The following is a 25,927-nucleotide window of genomic DNA, read 5'->3' on the forward strand; positions in this document are numbered from 1 at the left end:
AAAGTTTCTGTGGACTTCCTACCATGTAGGCTTTAAGTATATTGATGATATTCCGAATTTCCTAATTACGCCAAACTCAATTAAAAATGGTCGATACTAAAAATGATTCTTATCCCAAATTCCTTAACAAAAGGTAGAAAAAATTACCTGCTCGTTAAGTGCCTCAATTCCGAGCTAAAAGTAATACGGTCAAACCCTTTGTATAGCCGAGAATGGCCTCGTTTTTAAAAATAATTATTTTCTTTAAATCTAAATAAAATTCAATATTATTGCTCTAAAAACTTCATTTTTGTCAAGATAATTTAACATTCTATCTGAATATCCTTATTTGAAGAGCACAGAATCATAAAATTTTGGAAGGCGTCATAATTATCATAATTTGTGAAATTCTGTAAATGTGTATTTTCGCGGATTTTAGCTGAGTTCGCAAAAGTATGTTTCGCGATGCGATATACAATTCGCAAAATTTGGGCATCAGTAATTAATAAATTTAAATTTACACTAGAAAATAAAACGCAGTCGGTGTCGTGTGTTGACCAAGAATAACAGCCAGTTCTTATTTTAGAGTCGTTTTTAGCCCGCTTCGTGCCTGAGCATTCTTTTTTCTATTTTTGGATATGAGAGAATTGGGTGCTTTTGTTGATGCAATTCAAAATTGTTAAGCCATTTTTTCCCTCTTTAAAGTTGTTTCCTGAATACTGTGGAATCTCTCTTAGCGGACATGGTCCAAGCGGATACCTCTATATAATAATATGCCTTATTTCCTTGATTTGAAGGGGATAGAACAAAGACAAAACGTATATAAAAGTGATTTTTGGATACAATCTCCATAGAGCGGACACCTCTATAAGACGGACACTTTTTTGCACCAAGGGTGTCCGCTTTAGAGAGACTCCATAACATGTTTACCTATAAATTTCGCGTGTCTACGATTTAAAAAGTGCTCCTTTTCTCGAATAAGGCTTCTGTAAGAAAAGAGACAAATTTGTAGAAATGAGTACGGTCAATCTGGTTCAGTAACAAAGCGCATTGGTTTTAATACCAAGAGTGGTATTGAAATTGAAAAGCTCATCCCTTAACTTTAGGTAAATTAATACTTCATATGCGAATTACCGAATAATTTATTATCTTAGGTTTTAGCCTTTCGCGCAAAAATGAATCTAATTGAATTCGAGAAAGTTTAAATTTAGATCTATTACATTCAACTAAAGTTAATTTTAATTGTAGGTTTTAGCCTTTCGCGCAAAAATGAATCTAATTGAATTCGAGAAAGTTTAAATTTAGATCTATTACATTCAACTAAAGTTAATTTTAATTGTATTTTTGTTTATTTTTCTCACTTTTATTTGAATAACAAATGACACAATAACAACTCACCAAAGAAAAACACTATTGCTCAAACTTCCTGCACAAGTCTATGGTTTTAAGTTTTCAAAGAAACGTATCAAGAGCGAGAAGACTCCTTTTAAGTAAGTTCCACCGTGTTCAGAAGACACAACATTAAAACCAATATCGAGTTGTGCCGAACCGGGACGCATCGCACAAATCCCCAGAATTTGACGTTTGTTCTGGCAACGCCTGGCTCCACATTATTACACTGAATGTCAGGTTGAGCCGGGATGGAGCATGCGCTACTTCTTTAGAAAAACGTGTGCCGAACCGAGACGTGCTAAATATGTCACGAGTTCATCTCCGCACGGCGTATAAAGTGGGCTTATGAAATATATCCTGGCAATCTTGTTCCTTTGGACTCTCACCCTGAAATACGCATAACCTCGATCAAAAAAATACTTTTTTGTGAATCATTCTTTTCTGTTTAGAACCGCAACAGGACATAGTTGATAGAGTGCGTTTAAAGTAGCGCATGTAAATATACAATTTTCGGAACTTATCTACACGAAGTGCATTCGAAACTTCATTTTCATCAGTGTTACCATTTACGTGTCCATGTGAACTTAGCCAATCGCGTTTTCTTATACTTTTTCCTCTGTAACTTAAGCTCTACCCATAGTAGTGACGAGCTGTCGAACAGCCTGGAGCGAGGCTGCCATTTTTTACAATATTTTCTAAACACTAGTAAAACATTACATCTCCACAAGCTATGGTCCACTTAGCGGAGATTGGATACATATCGAGCAAAAGTAGCCTTAGTTATCCAGGATTATAAACTGAGCTTTACAATCACAACTTCGTGCTTAGTCTTTTTTCTCATTTAATTGAACGAAGCATCCTCTCCTATTTTTCTTCTTCCCATTGTTTCAACGCTGTCTATCATTTATGTTTAATCAACTTTTCGCGTTTAAGATCGCGGGAACTTTTTCTTGAAAACATCTTCAGTTAAAGAGAACTGGGTATGAAGTTTAGTAAAAGTTGTGCTACTTGGATTGAGTTTTAACTTCAACATAACATGGCACTGCAAATGCCAACTTCACATACGCATAACTTCATGTTATATGTTCAATGAGTACCATCGTTGTTAGGTTCTTCTAAAGTTTCGTCTTTTGTTAAATTTACTCCGTGCTGGCGAAGTAAAAGCCGCAGCAAGTCGTTCGTTTCGGCAACTTTACTGTTTAAAGTGTTGATCTAAAAATACATAAGTTGGGTTAACTTCAATGGCTAAAAATGACAAGTAAGAAATGTCGTTTATAAATGATAGAACGGTCATGAATGTCATTTTGCCTAACCTTGACTAAACATGTCCAACCTTGTCTAACCTTATAGCTATAAACTTATCTTTACACAACAATAAAATTCCAGCGGCACCAAAGATAAGTTTGGCTTTTCTCCGCGTATAATATGCTTACAAGCCTGTAGCCGCCAACCGTCAGCATTACAGGCGCGGACGAGATCTATGAAGGAGATCGTCTGTTTGGTAAAGAGATACTCAACCTCGTCCATATATGGTTAGTCTGCAAAAAACAATCTTGGGAACAAAACAAGAAAAGTGTTGTATTACCTCTTTCTCAAGATGCTTTACTTTCTTTCCGTTTTCTGCAGTTTGCATAGCTAAAAACAAAATCAAAAATAAAATGTATAACGATGGCTTGCAGCGTGCTCTATAAACAAAAAAGTAAAAAAAAAAATTTGCACGAGCCTGTTATATGACACGGCCTTTCCACTCTTAACGACAGTTTTGCCGTTTGCCGACACATGTTCTATCTCACACAAAAAGAAACCATTTGCACAAAAACAAATTTTGAAAGCGAATAAAATTGACTCGTTTAATCACAATGTACCTGTTTGCTCGGTGCAAGCTTCAAACCTAAAAAGTAAAAGAAATAATTAATGTAATAATTCGGGAAAGTGAGGCATAAAAAATCCAGATCTTTAAAATTAACTGTTGTGACTAATCTCGTCGCCAGGGCTTTTTAGGTCCCAATTGTAAAAAACCTAAAAATCTCTGGGGATGAGGTTGTGTTGTAACAACAGACTTTTGTAAAAACTAACTGAAAAGTAACAAAGAAAAAGTGTACTAAAAAACGTTAATGTGAAACTGTAACACTCGTTTCCAGGGCTCCATGTGGAATTAAAAAGGGTAATAAAGAGTAAAGATTTTTCTTTAGAAAGCGTCCAATCTTTCTAATAGTGTATGTTTTAACTTTTGATTGACTTTGACATACAAAGGTATTTTTAATATTTCATAAAAGTTTGCCCACACAACGTTTCTTTCATTTTTTATTCACAATCTTAAAGTCTTAGAAGCGAGGTTGTCTTTTCAATTTAGCAGTAGTTAACTCACTTGTCTTTTACATCACGAAGTTTGGCGAACATTTCAATCTGCGACGAAGCAAACTGATCTAGCACATCACGCTCATCGTACGGTCGGCGAGCTTGCTACAATAAAAATTAGTTTTGACCTAAGATATTGACATCAAGCTATCAAAAAAGGTTAAAAGGCAGTGGGGACGACATTGCAGATCTTGAACATGTTTACCATCGTAAACATGATAAAGCAATTTTGTCTCCAGACTTGCCAATGTTTACAAATGTTAAAAAGTTTGCGGCTTTTTTGCACATGCGCAAGCATTTCTATAGGTAAAAAATATAAACAGCAGGACACAGTAATCAAAGAAATCTATCCAAAAAGAAAAACTCGGTTAGAGTTAGTGAAATTTTTAGGAAGAATTAGAAGAATATATTAAAATTTAATTTCAGTTCTTCACAATGAATCTTTAATCTTCATTAATAGCCCTTTTACTCTGTATAAGTTCTGCTTTTTTTACCTACACAAAAGTGCGCGCATGCCCTTTTTTTGAAATCAAAACAACTATGTCACGCGGGAAGTGGTCTGTAGGTGTGACAAAGCTACACAAAGCCAATAATTTACTTACACGAAATTTTTTGGCTGATGAAATACACTTTAACAGACGAATAAACCTCAAGGCTTTTTTCTCAGCGTTCGTTAACCTAAAAGAAAGTTTATAAAGTAAAAGTCTGTATTTTTTTTTCGGTAAGATATTGTATTAAATTGTGGAGGTTAGATTTCTCAAAAAAAAGGAAATTAACAATAATATTCGTCGAACGAAAACAAATTGGATATTCACCCCGGCAAACCTATTCAAAATCCCCAGACCTACTCTGGTGTTACTATTATGCCTTGAATGAACTCCCTGGTCATTAGGAGAGGGAGGGGAGGGAAAAGAGTGTTTAAAAGGGAGGGATGTGTTTTTTAATAAAATTTGTAATTTTTCTTCTCTCTTGCGTAATTTTTACAACTTATCTTTCACTACACATTACTATATATATCGACATGACTATGCTTGCAGTTTATGCATTTCTCTGAAGAGGTCAGACTTATACATCACGAAAAATTTTCATTCAAATTTTACGAAAAATCTTTTGTTTGTGTTTTTTCGTTTCAACATAAATATAGTTTAGTTTTCAGCAAAAATCATCCTGATACATTCTAAGAACAGTTAAGATAAAGAAATCTAAGAATGGTGTCTGGTGTAAAAATCACGCCTGCTGTTGTTTAAGCAGTCAACTTCAACTATATTTTGTGTGGACAACTTACAGACAGACAATTTTTTTGTTGGGAGAATGCTTCAATAAAACTTGAGGAAAGGCATTTTTACATCAATAAATAGGATAGAAGTTTATATGAATTAAGCATACCCTAAAATCCTTATAACTATTCAAGCGAAACTCATGATGACCATATTGTTAGAATATTCTTAATTTTTTGTCTAATTTCATCTTTGATTATTCTCATGGATTATACTCTTCAAAAAAACATGCTTTTTCGTTTTGTTATATATATGGCATTTTAACTATGAAAATTTATATCTTATACATTTTTTATTTATATATAACCATATGCCATAGTGTATGTTACGTCAAGCCTCAATGTGCTTGCTTATACCATTTGAGCCTCACTTTGCATTTATGATATTATTAATATAACCTTAAAGTAACCTACATATTATTATGAACTTTGTGTTTACAAAATAGCTGGAAGGAAAGTTTAAAGACTCTACGTAAACAAAGCTTTTAGTTGACTTACGCTTTTCTTGGAAACCAAAGCGCGTTTTTACCATTCGTTGTTGGGGTGCCCTCTTCACTTACATCGACTTCTAAACGTAGACAGACACAAACGTTGCTGTGGAAAGATTAACACATTATTTTCAGAAGACATGCTATCCTTGATTTAGTGAAACGTATGTAATTTGGTCAAGCTGATCAGATAGTAATAAAGAAAGTAAAAAAGCTATTCAGATGCTGATAGAGATATTCAAATTAAATTCCAAAGAGCTAGTCAGATGCTAATGAAGATATTTGAATTGAATTCCAAAAAGCTAGTTAGATGCCAATGGAGATATTTGAATTGAATTCCAAAGAACTAGTCAGATGCTGGCAGAGATATCTGCATTGAATTCCAAAGAACTTTTCAGATGCTGATAGAGATATCCAAATTAAATTTCAAAGAGCTATTCAGGTGCTGTGGAGATATTCAAATTAAATTCCAAAGAGCTATTCAGGTGCTGTGGAGATATTCAAATTAAATTCCAAAGAGCTAGTCAGATGCCTGAATTAAATTTAAAAAAGCTAGTCAGGTGCTAATGGAGATATTCAAATTAAATTCCAAAGAACTAGTTAGATGCTAGCAGAGATAAAATGAAACAAAAACACCAAAAGGATTTCATGTGGAAAATTACTCTTTAGCAAACTTGTTTTCGATACCTTTTTTGTCAGAGCAAAACTATACCAGAAAATACTGAAAAGAGGTTACAGAATAGATTGAAGAGTTAAGTTAAAAATTTTACAAAGAGTTGGATAATATTGGACTGCTAAATGTTTAACTTTTTTATATTTTACTGATGACTCATTAATTTTTAAGCCAAACCAGATGTAAACCAAGGTCATAGCGTATTGATTAAACGCAAGGAGGTCAATACGCTATGGATGGAAATGACAAATGCGTACATTTACATTGTGTACATACAAGAAGTCATTATTAAGTTTTGTGACACTTTCAGATACTTTTTTTTTCGTTATTCACGCCTATATATTTTCTTATCTATCACATAACTTAAATACACAGAAACAAAAAAATGTAAACAGCAACTTATGTACTATATAAAGTTTTTTTATTACAAACCTTTTCTGTCTTGTATAACACTTCCATATCGCGCCATGCTTGGAAATATCGGTGTGAATGGCATCCCAAACATATCTGCTTTTGGAGCTTTCGTGGTTTGTCTTCTTTGGAACTTTTCTTCTCTTCCTTTAATATGAGGTAACCACGTTGCTTTGAAATTATTATCAGCTGCATACTTTCTCCAGAAAGACTAAAAAAAAAAAGAACTTTCTCAACTCATCTGCTAGAATCGCTATCACATGCCAGGCGGAGAAAATTTGCAGGATGTTGTATTTGGTTAATCACACGTTTTTACTAAATTTATCATGGATTTAATTTGGCCTGTGAAGTTTGGTAAAAAAGAAATCAACAAAATGCATCGCCGCTGTTGTCATCACGTTCATAATTTTTTGGAAAGCATTGGGGTAAAAGTTGTTTTCGATTTTAAAGAAAATTGATAAAGAAATCGCCAATTTCAACTCCCGGTAACTCGAACCTCCAAAAGAAAGGACCAAGAAAAATAGTTCGATTTAAGGAATGTTCAAGTTAAAGTAAGCTGCCGTAAGTTGAATTTAGTCTAAAATAAGATTATAGTTCCATTTATAGCGATTCTTTAAAAGGTTGGGCAACAGTTACCTGGAAAAGGCATGCAAGTCCAAAAAGAAAGAACTGTTTTGTTGTCACAAAAACGCAATAACCCTATTAAACTCTACTCTAAAACAGAGGTGAAACAAAGTTACAGAAGTAGTTGCTGTAAGATTTTGTTTCTATTTACATTTTAACATTAAAATTGGATACGAAGAAAAGGTGTGAGGTATAGAGGTATTATTCAACGCACCTGTATGAGGACGGCTGCTGGGCGTCTTCTTCTGTTGACATGTTTTTCTTTTTGTTGTTCAGCCACTTGCAGTGCGAAACCCGAACCAATGATTCCCTATGTTACAACATCATTATTATTACTGTTAACCAATAACGGAATGCTGTGAACTTCACAACATTAGTCTCATAGACTTTCCGCGAAAATAATTTGGAAACTCACTATTCGCAAAATTTGAATTTTTTTTCCCTTTTTTAAAAACTATTTACACCAATGTTTTTCTTCTGATTTACCCAAAACTATATATAATACATGTAAAGTTCAACCTCGACAATCTTCATTTATGTCTTTAACACACAGCCCTTAAAAAACCTGTACAAATTGAGAAACAAAATGTCATCAAATTCTTTTTTGCAAAATTTGCAAAATATTGGAACTTCGCGTAAATCAGTCTTTCAAAAAATTAAATATCATTTTCAAGAAATTACTCGTGAAAATTAGTCCTCGCGAAAACTAATTCTAAAGCTATTGAAATTTTTCTTCTTTTTTAAAAAACCATATACACTGTTTTTTTCTTCTGATTTACCTTGAACTATACATAATATATAATCTGTAACACACAGCCCTTGAAAAAACGATACAAATTGAGAAACAAAATGTCATCAAATTCTTTTTTGCAAAATTCGCACAATATTAGACTTCCCAACCTCGCGAAAATCAGTCTTCGAGCATTTTTAAAAAATTACTCGCGAAATTTAATTCTAAAGCTATTAAAAATTTTTCAAAGGCATCTGCAACCGGTGGTCCTACCCAGCCATCCTCATTAAAAACTAATCTTTCGCTCGGGTTAGAGGCTTTCTGTTTATTCACAGCTTTTTCGACAACACCACACATTAAAAAACTACTTACAGCTGGCATAGCAAGAAAACATGTACCAAATATCGCAAAACAACAAATTAAAATCTTGGCTGAAGTTGTATCAGGATTTATATCACCATAGCCAATTGTTGTCAAAGAGATCTAAGATCAAAAACATCAACTAACAATATCATATTGAAGAAGGACTACTTTGCTCATCACTAACATACTACCTGGCAGTGAGCAGGATTCGATCGGCGGTACCCAGAACTGGGAGCCGCAGATAAACACACTACACTACAATATGTTAGTGATAAACTTAGATGGTTTATAACAATATCAGCTTGAGAGAAAAGTTTGTGACTTCACTAAAATCGTTAAATGTCAACTGCGCATTTTGTAAAAAGGTTTAAAATGACCCAAGTACTTTTTTGCAATTTTACAATTTCAGAATCGAAAATATGTATTTCATGGTACTTTGCTATGTTGATTGTGATGGTGAGATATTTTATTATGAATGAATGTTTGCAAAGTATGTCTTCAAAAACCTTTATTTTACAAAATCACACAAACAGAAAAGAGCATACTTTTGCACAGGTCCACAAAGACCTAGCATTCAAGTTTCCTAATTTTTTGCAAGACACATCACTCTTAACTGCTTCTTATACGTACGAAATTTTAAGCGTATCAATTTTCGTGCAACGGAAAGAGTCTATTTAGCGCGTATAAATTTTTATACAATAGCAGAGTGAGTATTTTCGGTGTAATTATTTCCGCGCAATTTAAGATCCCACTAAATATATCAAGTGAATTTCAGGTTATAGGCAAAACATAGATGTGTTAAATAACAACTTTGCGCAATTTTAGACCTTAAAAATATATATTTTTACGGTACAGTAATTCTCATTCAAAACTTTTCACATAATTTCGCTAGCAAAATTCGTGCGTTAGTGGTTTTTTGCGAGAATGCGCGAAATTCTGTACAAATTATGTAATTTAGCAAAAAAAACAATGCAATTGATTAATGATGAATGGTAAATCAAGGAATGAATGAATGAATAAACTTACCACGCCCCAGTATACGCCATTAAAAAGATTATCGATCGTGTATTCGTTTTTTGAATTTTGTCCTTCTAAGGCGTACACAAAGAAACTGACGAAGGTAACCATGAGGAAACCCATGTACCAACATGTCAATAACTCCTGAAAGAGTACAGAGAGAAATTTTTAGCACGCTGCGTAGAATCCCTCTTTTTGGATTACTTTAGCTTTCTTTGTTTTCGAAGTGAAAATAATTACCAAACTTAGCTATTATATAAATTGATATGAGCTTGAAAATTTTTGACTCACAAATTGCCTGATTCTTGCACTAACTTAACTCATAAACTTATGGCAGTCTTTTGGTATTACATGGTAGCTGTATGGTTGCTTACATTACCGAAAGTAGGACTAAAAGAAGCAGGAAAAAAGAATAATTAATTTTGATTTGTTATTCTGCTGACCATTCAAAATTTAAAAATGAATTTAGCTGCTGTGGTCAGGTTATGATTAGAGGTGGTAGATATGTTTCACAACTGCTGAAGATCATTTCATTTTGAAAGATTTAAATAGAGAATAATATAGTTATTTCATGTGTTGCTGCGTTTCTTTGTTACGCTTACTGCTAATGGGAATTATTTTATTGTCACATTGGTCATTTAAAATTAGTTATCATGAAGTATTCTATTTACATCTTTACTTAGGTGACACAGAAAAAAAATAAAAAAAAATATATATATAAAGTAAACAAGAAGTAAGTAAAAAATTAAACTAAACTAGATAACCTTTCGATGTCTTTTGAAAACCTTCCAAAATGCGCGGAATGCACCACGCTGGCGGTCTATACGTAAAATGCGTAACAACTGCAGTAGGTAAAGCAACCTAGTGTGACAAGAATACTAAAATTTGCAGAACTATACGATATCCAATAAGAATTGTTTCCAGAAAGTCTCCTCAAATTTAATGCAACCAAAACGTCAAATTCTCATATTGAAGAACTACCTTACGCATCACTAGCATACTGCGTGGCAGTGAGCGGGATTTGATACGCGGTCCACAGAACTGGGAGCAGTAGACGAAACCCCTTCACTACTTGCAGCAATATGTTAGTTGTGCACGCAGATAGTTTACATGAATGGTGTGTATATATAGGTGATTATTTAACATGGCACTTCGCTTGTTTATTATTAACAGAGAATGTTTAACTCTGATCGGACCTTAGATCATGACAAACGAATACAATCGGTGTAGATCATATCGAATCACGCTCACTGTCAGTTTTCCACCTGTCATGATCGGAGTCCGATTGCGGTAAAACATTATCTGTTGAAAATGGACACACTCATGCGCCATGATAAATAATTACATATATACTTCAAATAATCTTTTATTATATATTAATTGGCAATTTTAATCATTACAGTGACCATTTGTAATTATCTCCTTACTTAATCTTGTCAAAGTAAAATAAAAGAAGATATATGTCTTAAAAAACGTGGAGAAGTTGCTACCTTTCGTGTTCAGGTCTGAGAGGTAATTTGGATGAGATAACCAAACCAAGAGAAGATGTTATGACAAGAGCGTCTGCAAAGAAACAAATATAACAAAAAGTTCAAGTACATCTCGATTTTAGGGCTTCGTTGTTCGCCTTAGCGACGTAAACAAAGAAAAACTCTGAAAACGAGATTACGCATGCACCCTACACTATGACATTAGAAAGACAATAAATGTCAATATTTAGTCAGTTTTATTGTAATTTTACGCTAATTTTGTTTTCCAAATATAGTACAACGATAAAGCTTGAAGAAAATATGAACATATATTTGGTAAACAAGAACTTCATAAAGACCCACATAAGAGTATAAGCACAAACAACATACAAAAACGTGAAAATACTCCTACCAATAACCATATGTGGTGTCAAAAGATATTTCTTCAACCCTCCTGCAGCTCCGTAAGTTCCATGGGCACCAGATGACCATACACGTAGTAAGTATTCAGTAAAAAAGACAACAAGGAGGAGAATTTCCTGTTAAAAAAAGAAACGTAAATAGGACAGTAAACAATACTGTCCTTATTCTCTTGGTCAATTAAGTGTCGCATGGTAAATAGTATGTAATGACATTTGATAAATCAAATCTAGTTAAATAAGTTCGATAGAATATAAATTAAAGTCATCTAAAACAGACAAGGATAATCTCCTTAGGTCAGCATTGTTTAGTAAGACGCAAAAGTAATAAGCAGTCTGATAAGAACAATGCTTTGTTATGTCAACGCCATAAGCAATGTCGTTAATCTCTTAACACTTTCCACTTGAAAAACAAATAATTTGAATAAAAGTAACATTAAGCAAAAAAAACCGCCTTAGCAGATGATCAGTAACTGCTAAAGTTGTTATCACGACATAGATTTAATTGGCTAGAAAAAAAGGCTCATGGAAAAGGATGAAACTAATTCTTACCAATGTAATTCGAGCAGATTGAATCCAACCATTTTGAAATTCTTTAACTGAGTCAGCAATACCCAGTGCCAAACTCGCCACGATTAGCACGACTCTGAAATAAACAAATAAGTCATTACAGCCACAATGTCCACTAAAGCTACTGTTGATGTACTTTAGGTGGATCTCTTTCTCGTTATGGCAAATGTAATGAAAAGCTGTAAGATTATTATAATGGGAAAAACTATGAGGAATAGGTCTTCCTTTGTTCTTCCGATGTTAAAATCTTCTGGAAACTTGCAAGTTTTAATAATCTGTCCATTTTAAAAAAGCACAGATAAAAATCCGCTACCCATTTAAAAAAACTGGACTTGACGGACTCAATGTTGTCCCCAACGTATCAAATATTGTGAATTTGACAGGCAGGCAGAGACTAATTAATTTAACTTGTCATCAAAAGAATGTATCTAATTATTTTATCGAGAAACGAACCAAAAAGAGGATTTCATTTTCACAAAGACAACAACAGTGACGTCATATGGTCAAAGTTGTCTTAAAAACTACAGGATCTAACATCCAACTATGCGGATTAGTAACCTTTGTCTAATAAATGGTCCTGATTTACCCATAACTCATAGCTACTTTGAAACTTACATTATCCATTCATAATAGCTATTTTGTAACTGGTATTTGCCTGATTCTAGAAATCGAAATATTTTCACTTTTAACGTTCTACTTCTATTACCAGCAAACACTTGTTCAAAATCAAACTTTGCCATTTCTTTTTCGATTGTCTTTTTCTCATATCCTTCATCGAGCAACGTCATTGGCTGATGGTAAAGTAAATTCTGCGACGCCTGCATTTGGTGTCACTGTATTTATTGATTGACTGGTCACAATTTTTTTACTTCTCTTTAATTAAAGCTTTAGTTACACTTTGCTACAAAAATACCATCATTGATCGAGCGAATCAGTGAATGACTGTTATATTGTTCTATAGCCTGCGTACGTATTGTTGTTAAATAAGTAAATCTCTTATAGTGTAAATCATAGCGAACACATCTCTTAAAGGAAAAACAAGAAAGCAGAGATGAATGGATTTTTTGACGACCCAAGGTTTTCCTGGGTGTGTGTTTGACAGTACACAAGTAACATCATATAAAAAAGCGACACCATCTACAAAAGAGACAACAAAGAAGCAAAACAGAGTAAACAAAAATCATAATTTTTAGTGCGCACAGAGTGCTCTAGTGTGTATTATTTTTATACATGTAATTATCGTGCAGTGCAAACCGAGCTTTAACTTTCACTGCAAAATGCAGATTATATTCGCTTTTGCGTCACAATATGTATTTCTCAAACATTTATTTCTGAAAAAAGGTAAAAGTATGTATCGGCATTCTTATATCAATGCTTTTGCTATGAATACTGTTTATGAAATATTCATAGTAACTACCTTTATTTTTTTTTAAGCAGTGACTCAGAATTTGACAAACATTTATCATGTGCTATATTAGCCGTGCAACATTTTATATATGTAACGATATACATTATCCAGCCACCATAGCAAAACAAACACCCCACTCTGACATGTGTTATCAAAACCGTTTTGCAAAATGGAATTGATACTAAGATTAAAAATGAATAGTAGCCAAGGAATACTAACAGAAAAAATATAAAAAGAATAAAATTGATGAAATAGCTTTTTAGTCACCGTTCTCTTTTTCATTTCATTTCCAAACTAATTATAAATCAAACACAAACATATGTCGTGTTTATTCTGCAGATGGATTCTGTTTAAAGACCATTTTATTTTACTATTATGGAGCCTGTTCAGGTGAAAGAAAACTGTTCAAGTTCACTGTATTTCTTTAAATGATTTTTGCTATGGGAACTCCACAAATAAATTGTTTTGGCGAAGATGGAAATTTATAAATAATTGTATTTTAATTCACGATTTTAGTCTGATATCAACAAATGTGAGAAACACCAATAAATACAATCACGTTTTGTCACTATAGCTAGTTTTATACACTAATACGTTGTCCAAGTGAATAGTCGTTCCATAGAACCAAACATTATCGTACTTATACGTCTTAAAAAGAAGAGGGAAGAAAGAAATTCCTTGTGAAAAAACCCAAAAGAACTCGTATTAACTGTCACAAACATGCACTACGTATCTTGCCAATATTTAAAAACAATGACTTTGTTCAATCGTAAAGGCAAAGAGAAATTTTCTCTGAGGTTTAACTATTGAGAGAGCATTTACTCTTCCAAAATTTAAGTTCATTATATGAATAATCGAACTTTAAAAGACTTTGTATGTACCTGATGTCTTACATTTTAAACCTAACATGCTCTTTAGATTTTGTTGCTCCTAGATTGAAACCTAAAATGGTCTTAACGTTTTCTAATTATTGACCAATGGAATCATTATGATCGGTTTCCTTTACCATAATAAGGGGTTAACAGCAGTTGTCCAAAGTGAAATAAGACATTTGACACAATTGTGACTTGTTTGGATGTAAAAAACATATCAGAAACAAAATCCGGACAAATATTATTTATAACAGCCATTAAAACTGTATACTGACAACATTATCTTCAATTCATCTACGCTGAGCGCGAAGATTTCAGAATAACATAGGCGAAGAATAAAACAAGATTAATATCCAATAAATCCATATTATGTGATGTGAGGCTTGGTCAGTTACGAAGTGTTCCAAACCAGTTTTTATTTATTAACATCTAAAGCTTATCAGGATTGGCGAAATTATCACTAACTTGTTGAGAAAAATGGAGTATTGTTTGTGATATCAAATAGAAGTAATTTTATTAATTTTTTTTACTCGACGCAGCCATTCTTAACTCAAACTGGGCATTTACATTTAATGAATTTACAACTCCGGATAAAATTTGAAGGAAAGAAGGGTGGGATTATTTGCTGACCTCAGCAGGCCTAGTTCCCCGATCTTCCGAACTTTCCAGAACGCTAGGACCCTTAGGATTAGGTTTTTCATTAAATCAGAAATTGTGGAAATATAGCTAGCTCATTTTTTGCCTTCGTTTATCTGCAGCCTTTTGGCTTCCGAGCACTGACGAAGGGAGATTTCCACAAATATTTCGGGCTGTCAAAGAACATGTCTGGTTCAACTTACTCCAAATATCTCCCCACCATTTTAAAATCACAAAACATTCGAGGGAGTTACGAAGCAAATGAATCACATGACCATTTGAGTTGTTGTATTTATAAAAAATAACGGTAAAAATAAAAATGTCCAAATACTTTTCGTTATAGTTCAATCTTATAAATAAACATGCGACACTGTAAACTTTTAACAAATAACAGCTAACTAGCTCTTTCTAATCCTTTCAACCAAAATTATAATTAAAACAATGGTTATATAACTTGTTTCTAATAATAAAACTTCCAAATAAAACCACTTGTTTTACTTGCTTGAGCCTCAATAAAACATAAATAAACATAAACTTAGATGTTTTTAAAAAATTTTTTCTTCTGTGGCCAACGTTGTAAAACATTCATGTAGTATATATTTCATGTTGCTAGCTCTATATGGAATATATTTCATTAGCAGCTGTGTTCTTCATCCCAGGTGTTATTTGTTATCTTTGGTATAGCTTTTATAGAACAAAGACAACCATATCAACAAAGAAAAGTTTGTGTTTAATGTGACGGCCATCTCTAACTGGTGCGAGTTTAATCCATTGTTTTTGTTTTAAAAATAGGTCCAGTATAAATCTGCAATTCCAGCACACACTTTTTTTAGAGTACTATACATTTTGTTCACGCTTAATATTTTCAAAACATATCATTTTTAAGTCTAAGCTGTGTTTTTAAAGTATAACTAAACAACGTAAAGGTTTATTTATATTTTGATCTACACAAGGAAAGAACTCTTGACTGTCTAAAAGCTAAGAAATGAGAAATTACACATAAAAATAAATAAAGTTCATTCAAACTATGACAAAAAAATAACATTTGAAGAACCTTGAAAGTTGTAAAAAAGCAGGTGAAACAATTTAATGCAGGGTCGTTACTCTTCATTGGTTTGCCTGTCAGCACAATGTAATACTATGCGGATTGAGGGGCGTGCTAAAAAACTTCAAGAATTTCTCTTTCACAAAGCAAAACATAAGATTCGCTTTGAATTTCTTGCAATACAAGACAGCGATTTTTTAAAAATAAAACCCCTCAGCGTTAGCTACTTTATTTACAAAAGAAATTTTAAAAAAATTATTTTTTCCTTTTTAACTGTTCTGGTCTAGCAAACTCCACACTATGTCCTCCTACTGTTTTCATCCAACGTAAGGCCGGCGCTATCAGCGTTCTTCCAAGCTATTAAAGATTTTTTATTTAGATCATATAATCTATAAACCATTCAAGATCAAAGATTATATATCACAAGAAAAGAAAGTTATCTATAAAATCGTTTTCGTTAACGAATAACTTTTAAAATATTTATAAATTAAACTTTCGGGTTTTTTTCTTGCAAGTTTTAATTATTAGTGTTGCATAGACATGTATCTAAAACATGAAAAATGATTTGTGCAAACTGCCTGTTAACAGTTAGTTTTGATAAATTATCCTTTATCCAATGTAAACGGGTTTTTAGGAGAGTATCATGGTGAACCTGTTTTTGAGTAGCCAGGAGACCCATCATCATTTTTTTCACCACCGTGAAATCGGAATGGTGGAGGTGGAAAAATTGCGCTGGGTTGCAAACGAATTTTCTGCCGTTAGATATTGACTCTGCTTTTTGCTTGGATACTTCTATTGTTTGTTGCTCACTTGATCATCATTAGAAAGGAAAATAGCCCCACTCCCCCGTATCATCAAAAAAGAAAGATGTGGCCACTCTGGCTTTATGCTCATTAGGTGATTGTATTTGAGGATTTGCCTTGGAAAATTATTTTGTGTCTATTGGTGGACTCAAATTATAGGTTTGTTCTAACACATTCGTTTACGTTTAAGTTTTCGTATGAGAGAAACGCATTTTTTTAAACATCAAAGAAAGCTTATTCAACCAGGCTAGTTGTTAAGAGGGTCAATCCATCCCCTTCTCTCGAGTCTTTTTAGGCTTTCAGTTTTTATTACGGAGTAGCCAAAGTTTTTAGCCTCTACACCTCCCGCTCTCGCTTTTGTCGACTAGTGTCAAGTATTAATATCAAATTTCAAGCATTCCAAACTGTTTAATTTGGCGCGAAATCTTTGCCACTTAAACGTACTAAAAATACGAAATAACATATGCCATATCAAATTTTAAAAAAAATAACATGCATAACAGAATTTCTTGACGCAAATATGGATTATTTTATGTTTTATCTACTAAACCTGCCTGGTAAGATTTCGATTTTTATTTTATCATCTTGCCACTAAGCCTCCTCCTCTTTTGAGACTTCAAGTTTTATTTCGCACGTTTATTTCTCACACGACACAAAAACTTAACGTTGCAACACTTAAAAGCCAAAATATTTTAGGAGCGACAAAATTTACACTAATAAAAAGAAATTCTTTTGTAATTCTTCAGTAATTTATTGTCTGTAAACAAAACGTGAAGTTATAAAATTATTACATTTTTTATTTGCTATTCACCATTAATTGTAAAAATCATTTAGAGGATGGAGGAAGAGAGCCAATGCAGCAATTACACACATCAGTCTACACAAAGAAAAGAGGGTGTGGGAGGGCGCCATGGAACTCCATACACTAGAAAAACACACACTAACATCCCCAAACCTTACACCCCACGGCACTAACAACATACTATCATTAGGCAAACTTTGGTTAAAATGTATACATTCTTTTAGTAAAAAGGCTAGCTATAAACACAGCAAGGCTTAAAAATAGATTTAATAGCAATTCCCCCTTGATTAATGCCCCCCCTCTCAGATAATTCCCCTCTCTGTTAACCCCTCCTCCTAATTAATTGCCTCCCGGATGCGTTTTAAAATAATTTTCCCCCGGAATAATTAGCCATTGACTAGTTGCCCCCACTCCGCTATTAAGCGCTGAATACTTGCTTCATAGTTGTATAAGAATGTATTTTTACCTGATGTCTTATTATTTAATCATAGCATTGTGTTATTATACCTATAATCATGTAGATGTTTTATAAAAGGAAATTTATAGTCTTTACTGTTCATTTTATAGGCAAACTTCGTATTTACGTTTTTTAACATAATGGAAGAAAAGGTCTTAAGTTTTAATTTTTCTTTTATATTTCTCTAAGTGTTACTTCTGGGAAAGATGGACACATTAGATAATCTGGTGTCAGTTAGTTAAAAGAATTGCCGCCCCGGAATTATACAGAGCAAAGTGATCAAACAGAAGTTGTGTGAGTCAGGCGGGGTAATTATTGAAGACGAAATGTCCGAAATGGTAGTTATCCAAGGACAGTTATCCTATGTAGACATAAAACGATGAACAGGACAATTATTGAGTCGAAATTAGCAGCGGAAAAGTAGGGACAATTGTTTGAGGGTAATTAACCAAGGGGCAAGTATAAATATAAGTAATAGAATTGTCTTATTCGGTCATTTTCCCCACTGACTACATTGACTACTCTGTCAGTATCATTGCACTACACTTGCTTTGCAGGACATTCGGTGATTAGATTGTAGTTGAGATATGTTCGTTTTCTTTTTCGTCTAGATATGTTCTTTTAATTATTAAGAAGACATTCGGTGTACCAATTGTAGTAAAAGATTTTAGTTTCCCGCGGAAAAGCAAAAATCAGCGATTTAGTTGCATTAAAATACACATCTTTATAAGTTACATGAGGTAAAATTATTTTCATAAGGCGAAGCAACAAGCATACAGAAGGAAGTAAGTAGGTAAAAAAAGGCCACACAACATGACTAAAAAACATTAGCTTCCCGGTGCTTTCCTTTGGTAAAAGTCACGTTAGCAGCAAACAGAAGCTTAACTGATCAAGTAGGTGAACTCGCTCTTAGATAGTCAACAACTTAACAGCAGTTGAACCTACACAGAAACATAATTTTGTGTGGTTTATAAAAAACGTCTTAAAATATTTATGGTTAGGTAAAAAGTAGCTAGCTATGCAACGGTCAATACAAAAAAGCGCTTATAATTTCCTTGACGTTGAGACTAAAATCTTCTATATATACCCTTTTAAATTTAACTCTAAGCTCCTAACCAAATGGGTTCGCCCGTCCTTTTTATACCGCATTGCGTGCGTCTCGCTACTTGCGCAGCTAAGCTACCATTTTGCGTGACGGACAGACGTATACGGGTATTTTAATATAGATTAATTTAAATCGAGAGCAAAATTAATAAAACACCTGACATTTCTCGCGCGCAATACAGTGCATTAGTCGAAACACTCTAGGCGAAGGAAAAAGGAATTTTAATCGTCCAATAATCCACGGAAATTGCTTCTCGAAGTTGCGATCTTTGGCTCACAGACAGAGAGTCCCGTTTTATCCTTAAAATGTTTTAAAGCTCATATCCATTAAAAAACACATTCAAGATGTTCTTTTAAAAAACTTGTAAACAATAAAACTTTTACAGAAGGACTAGATGACACGATAAAAATATTAATTAATTTAGAACTTTAATTAATTCTAAAACTTTCAAAATGTTAAAAGTACCCTCATGAAACTAAAATATCTACTTTGCTTGTATGTTATGAAACAAGACGAAAAAGTATGTAATGTTGATATCTTGTATTTATAAGTGCTCTCGAAGTCGAGAAAAATTTTAGGGTGTTCTTAATTTTCAACTTTATAAAATCTAAAGATATTCTGACAGTATATGTTTTTAACTCTTCCAATTTTTTAACCAATGCAAGCTAATGTTCTTAAATGATTTGATCTAAGATAAGATAAAAACAAGCAGGAATTCTTTGCCATCATTGCAACAATGAATAAAGATCATTTGTCGATAAGTCTTTTTATTTTTTGATAATTTTTTTAGCAATTCCTGAGATATTTATAGTTTAGCTAATTACGCGAAATAGTAACATCATCGATTAGATGCTGAGAAAAATTACTGAAAAATTATGAATGATAATCAAGGTGACAAGTATAAATGTTTATGTAAATATGTTCAAGATATTAAACTGGATAGGTGAAAACATATTTATATCACTGCTTATGTTGATAAACTCTTAAAACAGCACCTCAATTTTTCTAATACATGATGTCATGCATTAATTAGCATAATTACCAAAAGTTAAATATCTTAAGAATCGATCTAGACTTTCAAAAAAAAATGAAAAGATTTATAGACAACTCTTCGCAAACTTGTTTTTTCATGGGCGGTAAGCTTCAAGTCAAGTTTTTCACTTAAACTGCAAAATTTTTAGGCTAGAGACATAATTTATAATTCTCTCACAATAATTAAAACATTTAAATAACTCAGGATGGTAGAAGAAAGAAATTATTTTGAATATAGTTTAAAGTGGAATCTATATATATATCTTATAGGGGATTAAAAGTTATTGATCAAAATATGTTGTATTTTTTTTCGTATATTTAGAAAACATTTTTTAGAAAACATTCTTTCGTATATTTAGATTCTAAGATTTCCATCTGACCTCATCATTGATAATACAATAAGTTGGTCAGCAAAAATTCTTTTTTTAAATATTTTGCAAAGGAAACACAAGATTAAAACTACTGATGATATTTTGACGTCAAATACAATGTCACATTTTTTCAAGACCATTAATATGACATCACAAGTTCCTGTATTTCAAATATTTAAATTTTAAAAATATCAAGAACCAAGAAAGATTTTAAAACAATTCAAAAAGCCTTGTTAAACATCTTTTTTCCTCTGTAAAATACAGAAATTCATTTGTCGTGTTAAGGCCCCTTCCAGACCCTAAGATATCTATCTAAGGTACCAACGAATGAATGAAAGAACGAATGAAAGAGCATGCAAGTAAATAAATGAACAAAGGAAACATGACTAAACCTCGAGGGTTAAAACAAACTTTAAACCGTTCGTAGTTAGCATTATATTCCTCCAAAGAAAGTAAAATTTGAATAAAACTTACATAATCAGTTGGTATAAGACACTGGTCCGACCAAGGCTAACATTCAAGAATTGATAAACCTGTGTTTTGCATGTTCTGTTCTCCCGTGCTCTGACTTTTTGCTGGAACATCTTTCGTGTGTTCATTTCAACCTCATAACTGCCATTTCTAACTTTCATAACGGCTAACTTACTGTCTTGTGATATTTTTTCGCGCCTTTTATTGACAATATGTTGTCAAAAGAAGTAAAGAAAGAAACACCGTGTGACACGATCTATTTTGATAATTCTTTCAAAGTTGACAGAAATGTTCAACACGGGTGAAGTAATGACACAATTACAAATGACAAACGCCAATATTTTTAATATGTTCCGTCACAATTGAAATCGGCACTCATTTGCTTATCGGTAATCATATAATTATATACCGCATAACATTCAATTCCCAGAGAAGACTTTAATTAGAAGATATAATTTTTTATATTTAATTCATATTATAAATTTTGTACAATAAAAACGTCATTTTAAACTAAGATTACGTTATGTAATCCTTCCATACTTTCTCACATCCTCATCCCCAGGGTCTCTTGACCGTCATTGGATAGCAGGAAAGCAAAACGGCCTTAAAATGAGTTTAGCTTTCTCTCTCATGCGTAACTTCTTTATCGCTGTAAATTGTTAGACCATAATATAGAAGAAGGTCGTACATCGAATGCAGGTGAATTATCGAAAAAATAAAATGCTGAAGAAAATTATTCGTCAAAAGTAAAATATCTGTCACCTAGAGAAAAATTCGTCACTTTTGTCTATTTTAAAAAATTTTTGTTTATGTTTTCTGTCACTTTTCTATCTAGACTGTCAAAACACATAACCCTTTTGGGAGTTTTTAAACATATGGCCGGGTGAAGGAACCCTCTCGCCCCTTCGTACCTTTTGATAGGCTTCTCCAATTGGAACCAAACCTCGCACAGTTAGAGTATACCTTAAAAGTGCGCACTTTCTGTTACGTCATGAGAAGCTTGAAAATTGTACAAAATACTACCTGCTTATAACCCAATTACTACAATTCCGGAAATAATTTATTGCAAAGTATGGCGGAACTTCGAAGCTTGCAACCGCAAGCAATTGCAAAACCCGTCTGTATGTAACACGCACTTCAAACTAGTCGTAGTTTGCTTTTTCACAACGAACTTATGACTTTGAAACTCGGGGTATATGGTTAGATCTAAAATCCTAATGGCTTATTAACCGTTTAGCCGGTCTATACGGGAAAATATAGACCGAGGTCATGACGTCATGGACCGAACGCAGTGAGGTCCATGCGAGTGACAGAGGTCTATATTTTCCCGTATAGACAGGCTAATAAGGTTAATAAGTCATTTATTACCCCACTGATTATTTCATAACCATTAATGAAAAAAAGGTTTTAGAGTCCAGGGGTCTTTAACAAAAACAGGGCTTAGGTGGAAACCATGTAACTTTCTTTATATTTCGAACGTACACAGACATTCGATCCACAACTCGTTCAAAAATAAACAATACAATACAACTTTTAAAAATAGAATATTTTCAAAACAGTTTTAAAATTCAATTCTTGGTCGTTTCGCTGGTGGAGTGTTCGTATTAAAATTAAATGTACAATTGTTAAAATTTCCTCCGGAAAAAAATGAAGATAGGGTTGAAGACTGCGTGGAACTGGAAGTATTAAGAGCTGTCGATTGGTTATGTACGTCAAGTTGGTTATTATTTGAGCTCAAGATGTTTGACATTTTGTAACGGTGAGTGGTACTAGCTGATTTGTAATTTCTTAACGAATCAATATTTTTGTGACCACTGTGTTGGGCTACATTAACTTTCTTGTTTTGTTTTTGTTTTGATGTCGGTTAATACGGCGTCATATAGACTGGTCACGTGAAAAAAAAAACCAATCAAATTTTCCGAGAACGTTCGAATAAACGTAAACATTCGAAAATACTCAACAGTGGGGTAATAAAAAAGAGAACTAATTTCATTTGACGTCAGCACGCCCGTATTTTTCGAATTTTTTGCACCTGTCCACGGATTCTTTCATATTGAGGACATTGCAGTAGGTGCAGCTGGGGTATTTTCGACCTTTCTACGCACACCCCTGCCAAACTGAAACTGTTGCAGCCATCCACCTACAGGCCAAGTGATGCCGTTTTTCCATTGCAAGAAGTAGCCCAGATCACTTTTTGCAGAATATTTTGAAAATGCAACACAACTACGCAAATTTTGTCTCAACGTTGTTTAATTTCCTGTGTTGTTATTATTTTAATATAATCTTTTAAAAATTCTGAATTTATGTTGCTTATAAAATGTTGTTTATAAAAATAGCGTGTAAAATTAAAGCGGATACTTCTGTAAACCGGTCAGTTTGATTTGTGTCGCATGGATTATTAAGAAACTCTTAAAAGCGCACGCTCCATGAAGTGGCCAGGTTTCTTGACATGCATGGACATTTTGAAAAAAAAATATGTTCTGTCCTTAATTATTTGTAACAAAAGCTCTATTTTTCATGCTCACCCAATCAACAGCTTCTCTCTCCCAATTACCAATCCATATCCCCTTCTTGAGAAAACAATGAATCAAAGAATTTTAAAACAATTTCCCCTTCATGGAAAAACAATGAATCAAAGCATTTCAAATCCATATTCCCTTTATCTTTCAAGAATTACTTTTTTCAGTATAAATCCTGGTAAAGAAATGAATCAGTGGATTTTAAATCCGCATCATCTTCCAACATTTACTTTTGTATTCAAATATAAACCCTGGGAAAACAATGAATTAAATTTTTCCAAAGAGGATACAGCTTTGAAGCGGACAAACATTTTGTTCCACAGTCTCCATTTAGCGGAAGTTGCATTACATATGCTTTTGTTTTCATAAATCTTTATTATTATCCTTAATCCGTTTTAACTAATCCAGTTATGTTATTCGTTTGTGCTCCGTTATCTACGCATTATAACCAGTACATCGCTATCTTCACATAAAGTTGACTTTCTCTGTAGTATTGTAATCTCATTACGTTGAGTCAAAAAGCGAGATAAGACAGACGTAAATGCTTATTTGTTCATGTTTAACAGCTTGCTTGTTCATGTTTAACAGCTTGCTTGCCTCTGTCATAGTAACGTAACAACAGCCTACCACACAGCAAACCAACAACAACAACAACAACGAGTTTTATATGGTGTAAATTAGAACAAATCAGTAAGGTGAGGTAAGCTTTTTCCCCTTTTTCTTGCATTTAAATTATAAACAACCAACGCAGGGTTATAAATTCCCTATATTGCGCGAGAAGGAAGAGTCGGGCAATATAACAATCCAACTCGCCTAAGTAACCCTCGCACTTTTATCAGTTCGAAATAAGGGGACTAGTCTTGTTCTCTTTACACGTCCTTTTAAAAGAAAATTAAGAAACGCTTGTTTATGAACGAGCAATGTCGTAGCTTCTAAAAGTTTACAATCAGATTACGTAAAGCGTGCCACGCTTAGAGAATTTGTTATGCAAAATGGCGCCGTGTGAAATGAAATTCATTTAATGACGCTAGATCCAATAATACAAGGAAGTTTGTTCCTGATTCCATCTATGGTACTAATCTGTACATTCCCTTTATCATCCCAGAAGATTTTATAAAAGAGTACACGCAGTTTATTTGTGTAGATGTGAGTCCTGTGGAAGTAACGTTCCGGTAACACAAGTTTATCAGTTTGACTTCAAACCCTATGTTTTTTATGTAACGAAACGCGAAGTTATTTCAGTCGAATTATGTCTATAAAATGTTTATGATTTTGTAGCAGTAATTTTTTCTTGGAAGCCGCAAAAAACAACAACAACAACAAAAGAATGATTCCGCATTCGAATAACTGTTTGTATAAAATAAGTCCAATTATCAGCTTAAAAAACGCATTGGTGCAATTGCAGACAAAATTGAATAATCATGCACAAAAATTTAGTAAAGTAAATAATAACAGAGGCGACTAAAACTCGAAGATAATTTAAAATACATTGTTAAGGAAAAGAAACAAATGTTAAGACAAAATGTTAAATAAAAAATTAAAACGCATCGGCAAAACAACTTTATTGATGATCGTGTTTCCTTTTTTACTTTTGCAGTTGTTTTGCCGCCAAATATAAGCAAGTAGGATACTTCAAAAATGCGTTGTTTACTGGCATGCCGTTGCTTTAACAACGTTGCAGCACATCAAACAGAGGAAAAGAGTAAACTCAAAGTGACCAATATTAGTGTTTTTTGAATATACAACAAAAAATGAATCATACTTTTGTCATACTTTTTTTAAACTCGTAAAATATGAATACCATATTTGAATTCAGCATAGTTTGTTTAATTTATGTGTAAAAGTTTAACTTGATACGCCAACAGAAAGTGCTATTTTGAGGAGATATATATATCACAGTTAAAGTCTTCTTAATGCTCAAATTACCATGTCCAGCCTCGTTTTCAAAAAGATGTTGGACATGCCACAAATCTTTAAATTAAAATAGCAGGTTGTTTACTTGCTGCATTGTTTTGAAATTTTCTTTGTTTATGACATTTTTGATAAGGAATTCAAATCTGTTGTCCGTTTTTTATAAAACTCAACAGAAAAAAGTTGCGGCACATTAAAAGAATAAGTCTCGGAAAAGGTGGTTTGAAACATTGTAATTGCACAGACAGTAAAGAGAAGTAATTTGCCTCTACTTACATCAACATATGATAACATTTGCTGGCTCTTGACAATCTATGCTCCAAAAAACGAAACACGTGCAGCGGGATATTTGACTTCTTTTTGGACTTTGTCAATGGTGGAAGTGTTTGCGCTACTCCAAAAACAGGTAACATATTAAGTTATTTCTTTGCTAAGAAGTGATTGCCAATGTTTACCTCATCTCTGGTTGAGTTAATTGAACTTTAAGTTTGTTTTCACATCGAGATGGTTAATCTCATTTGTGGATATTTAGATTGCTAAGTTTTGATAAGAAAAATGATGTATATTTAAGTGATTTATTGTCTCCGAAGACATTTTTAAATGTCATATATAGTTTTCTAAAGGGACTCGTAAAGTATTTTTTTTTATATTAATAAACAAGGAAAATTTATTTTCTCATTACAAGGAAATATATTCGTGTGGAAAACTTATAATAATAATAAAAGC

At 33.1% G+C, this 25,927-nt stretch overlaps 1 protein-coding gene across 3 annotated transcripts; it reads right to left on the reverse strand.

Moving 5' to 3' along the window:
* Window positions 1-1,241: 1,241 nt before the first annotated feature.
* LOC130647002 (potassium voltage-gated channel subfamily KQT member 1-like) lies at window positions 1,242-25,718 on the reverse strand. 3 transcript variants are annotated; one of them, XM_057452704.1, is made up of 15 exons: window positions 25,478-25,718; window positions 11,752-11,845; window positions 11,193-11,319; window positions 10,802-10,874; window positions 10,076-10,172; window positions 9,321-9,455; window positions 8,304-8,414; window positions 7,416-7,511; window positions 6,599-6,788; window positions 5,504-5,573; window positions 4,332-4,407; window positions 3,740-3,834; window positions 3,237-3,262; window positions 2,957-3,006; window positions 1,242-2,583 (listed from the first exon to the last, which is right to left on the reverse strand). In XM_057452704.1, the coding sequence occupies exons 1-15, from the start codon at window positions 25,612-25,614 to the stop codon at window positions 2,458-2,460; spliced, it is 1,503 nt and encodes a 500-aa protein (XP_057308687.1). In that variant the 5' UTR covers window positions 25,615-25,718; the 3' UTR covers window positions 1,242-2,457. The 3 variants fall into 3 exon arrangements, with proteins under 3 accessions (XP_057308687.1, XP_057308686.1, XP_057308685.1); XM_057452703.1 differs by lacking the exon at window positions 25,478-25,718 and adding an exon at window positions 20,775-21,112; XM_057452702.1 differs by lacking the exon at window positions 25,478-25,718 and adding an exon at window positions 12,385-13,613 and having other exon boundaries at window positions 1,243-2,583.
* Between the last annotated feature and the right edge of the window lie 209 nt (window positions 25,719-25,927).

This window comes from Hydractinia symbiolongicarpus, chromosome 6 (genome assembly GCF_029227915.1).
Source record: "Hydractinia symbiolongicarpus strain clone_291-10 chromosome 6, HSymV2.1, whole genome shotgun sequence".
Lineage (NCBI taxonomy): Eukaryota > Metazoa > Cnidaria > Hydrozoa > Anthoathecata > Hydractiniidae > Hydractinia > Hydractinia symbiolongicarpus.

Coding starts and splice junctions, on each gene's coding strand:
- LOC130647002 (XM_057452702.1), bottom strand. CDS start 12,593: ATGCAGGCGTCGCAGAATTTACTTTACCATCAGCCAATGACGTTGCTC. Junction 10,875..11,192: donor GACACCACATATGGTTATTG/GTAGGAGTATTT, acceptor GTTTCTTTGCAG/ACGCTCTTGTCATAACATCT. Junction 2,584..2,956: donor TAAAGCATCTTGAGAAAGAG/GTAATACAACAC, acceptor ATGTATTTTTAG/ATCAACACTTTAAACAGTAA.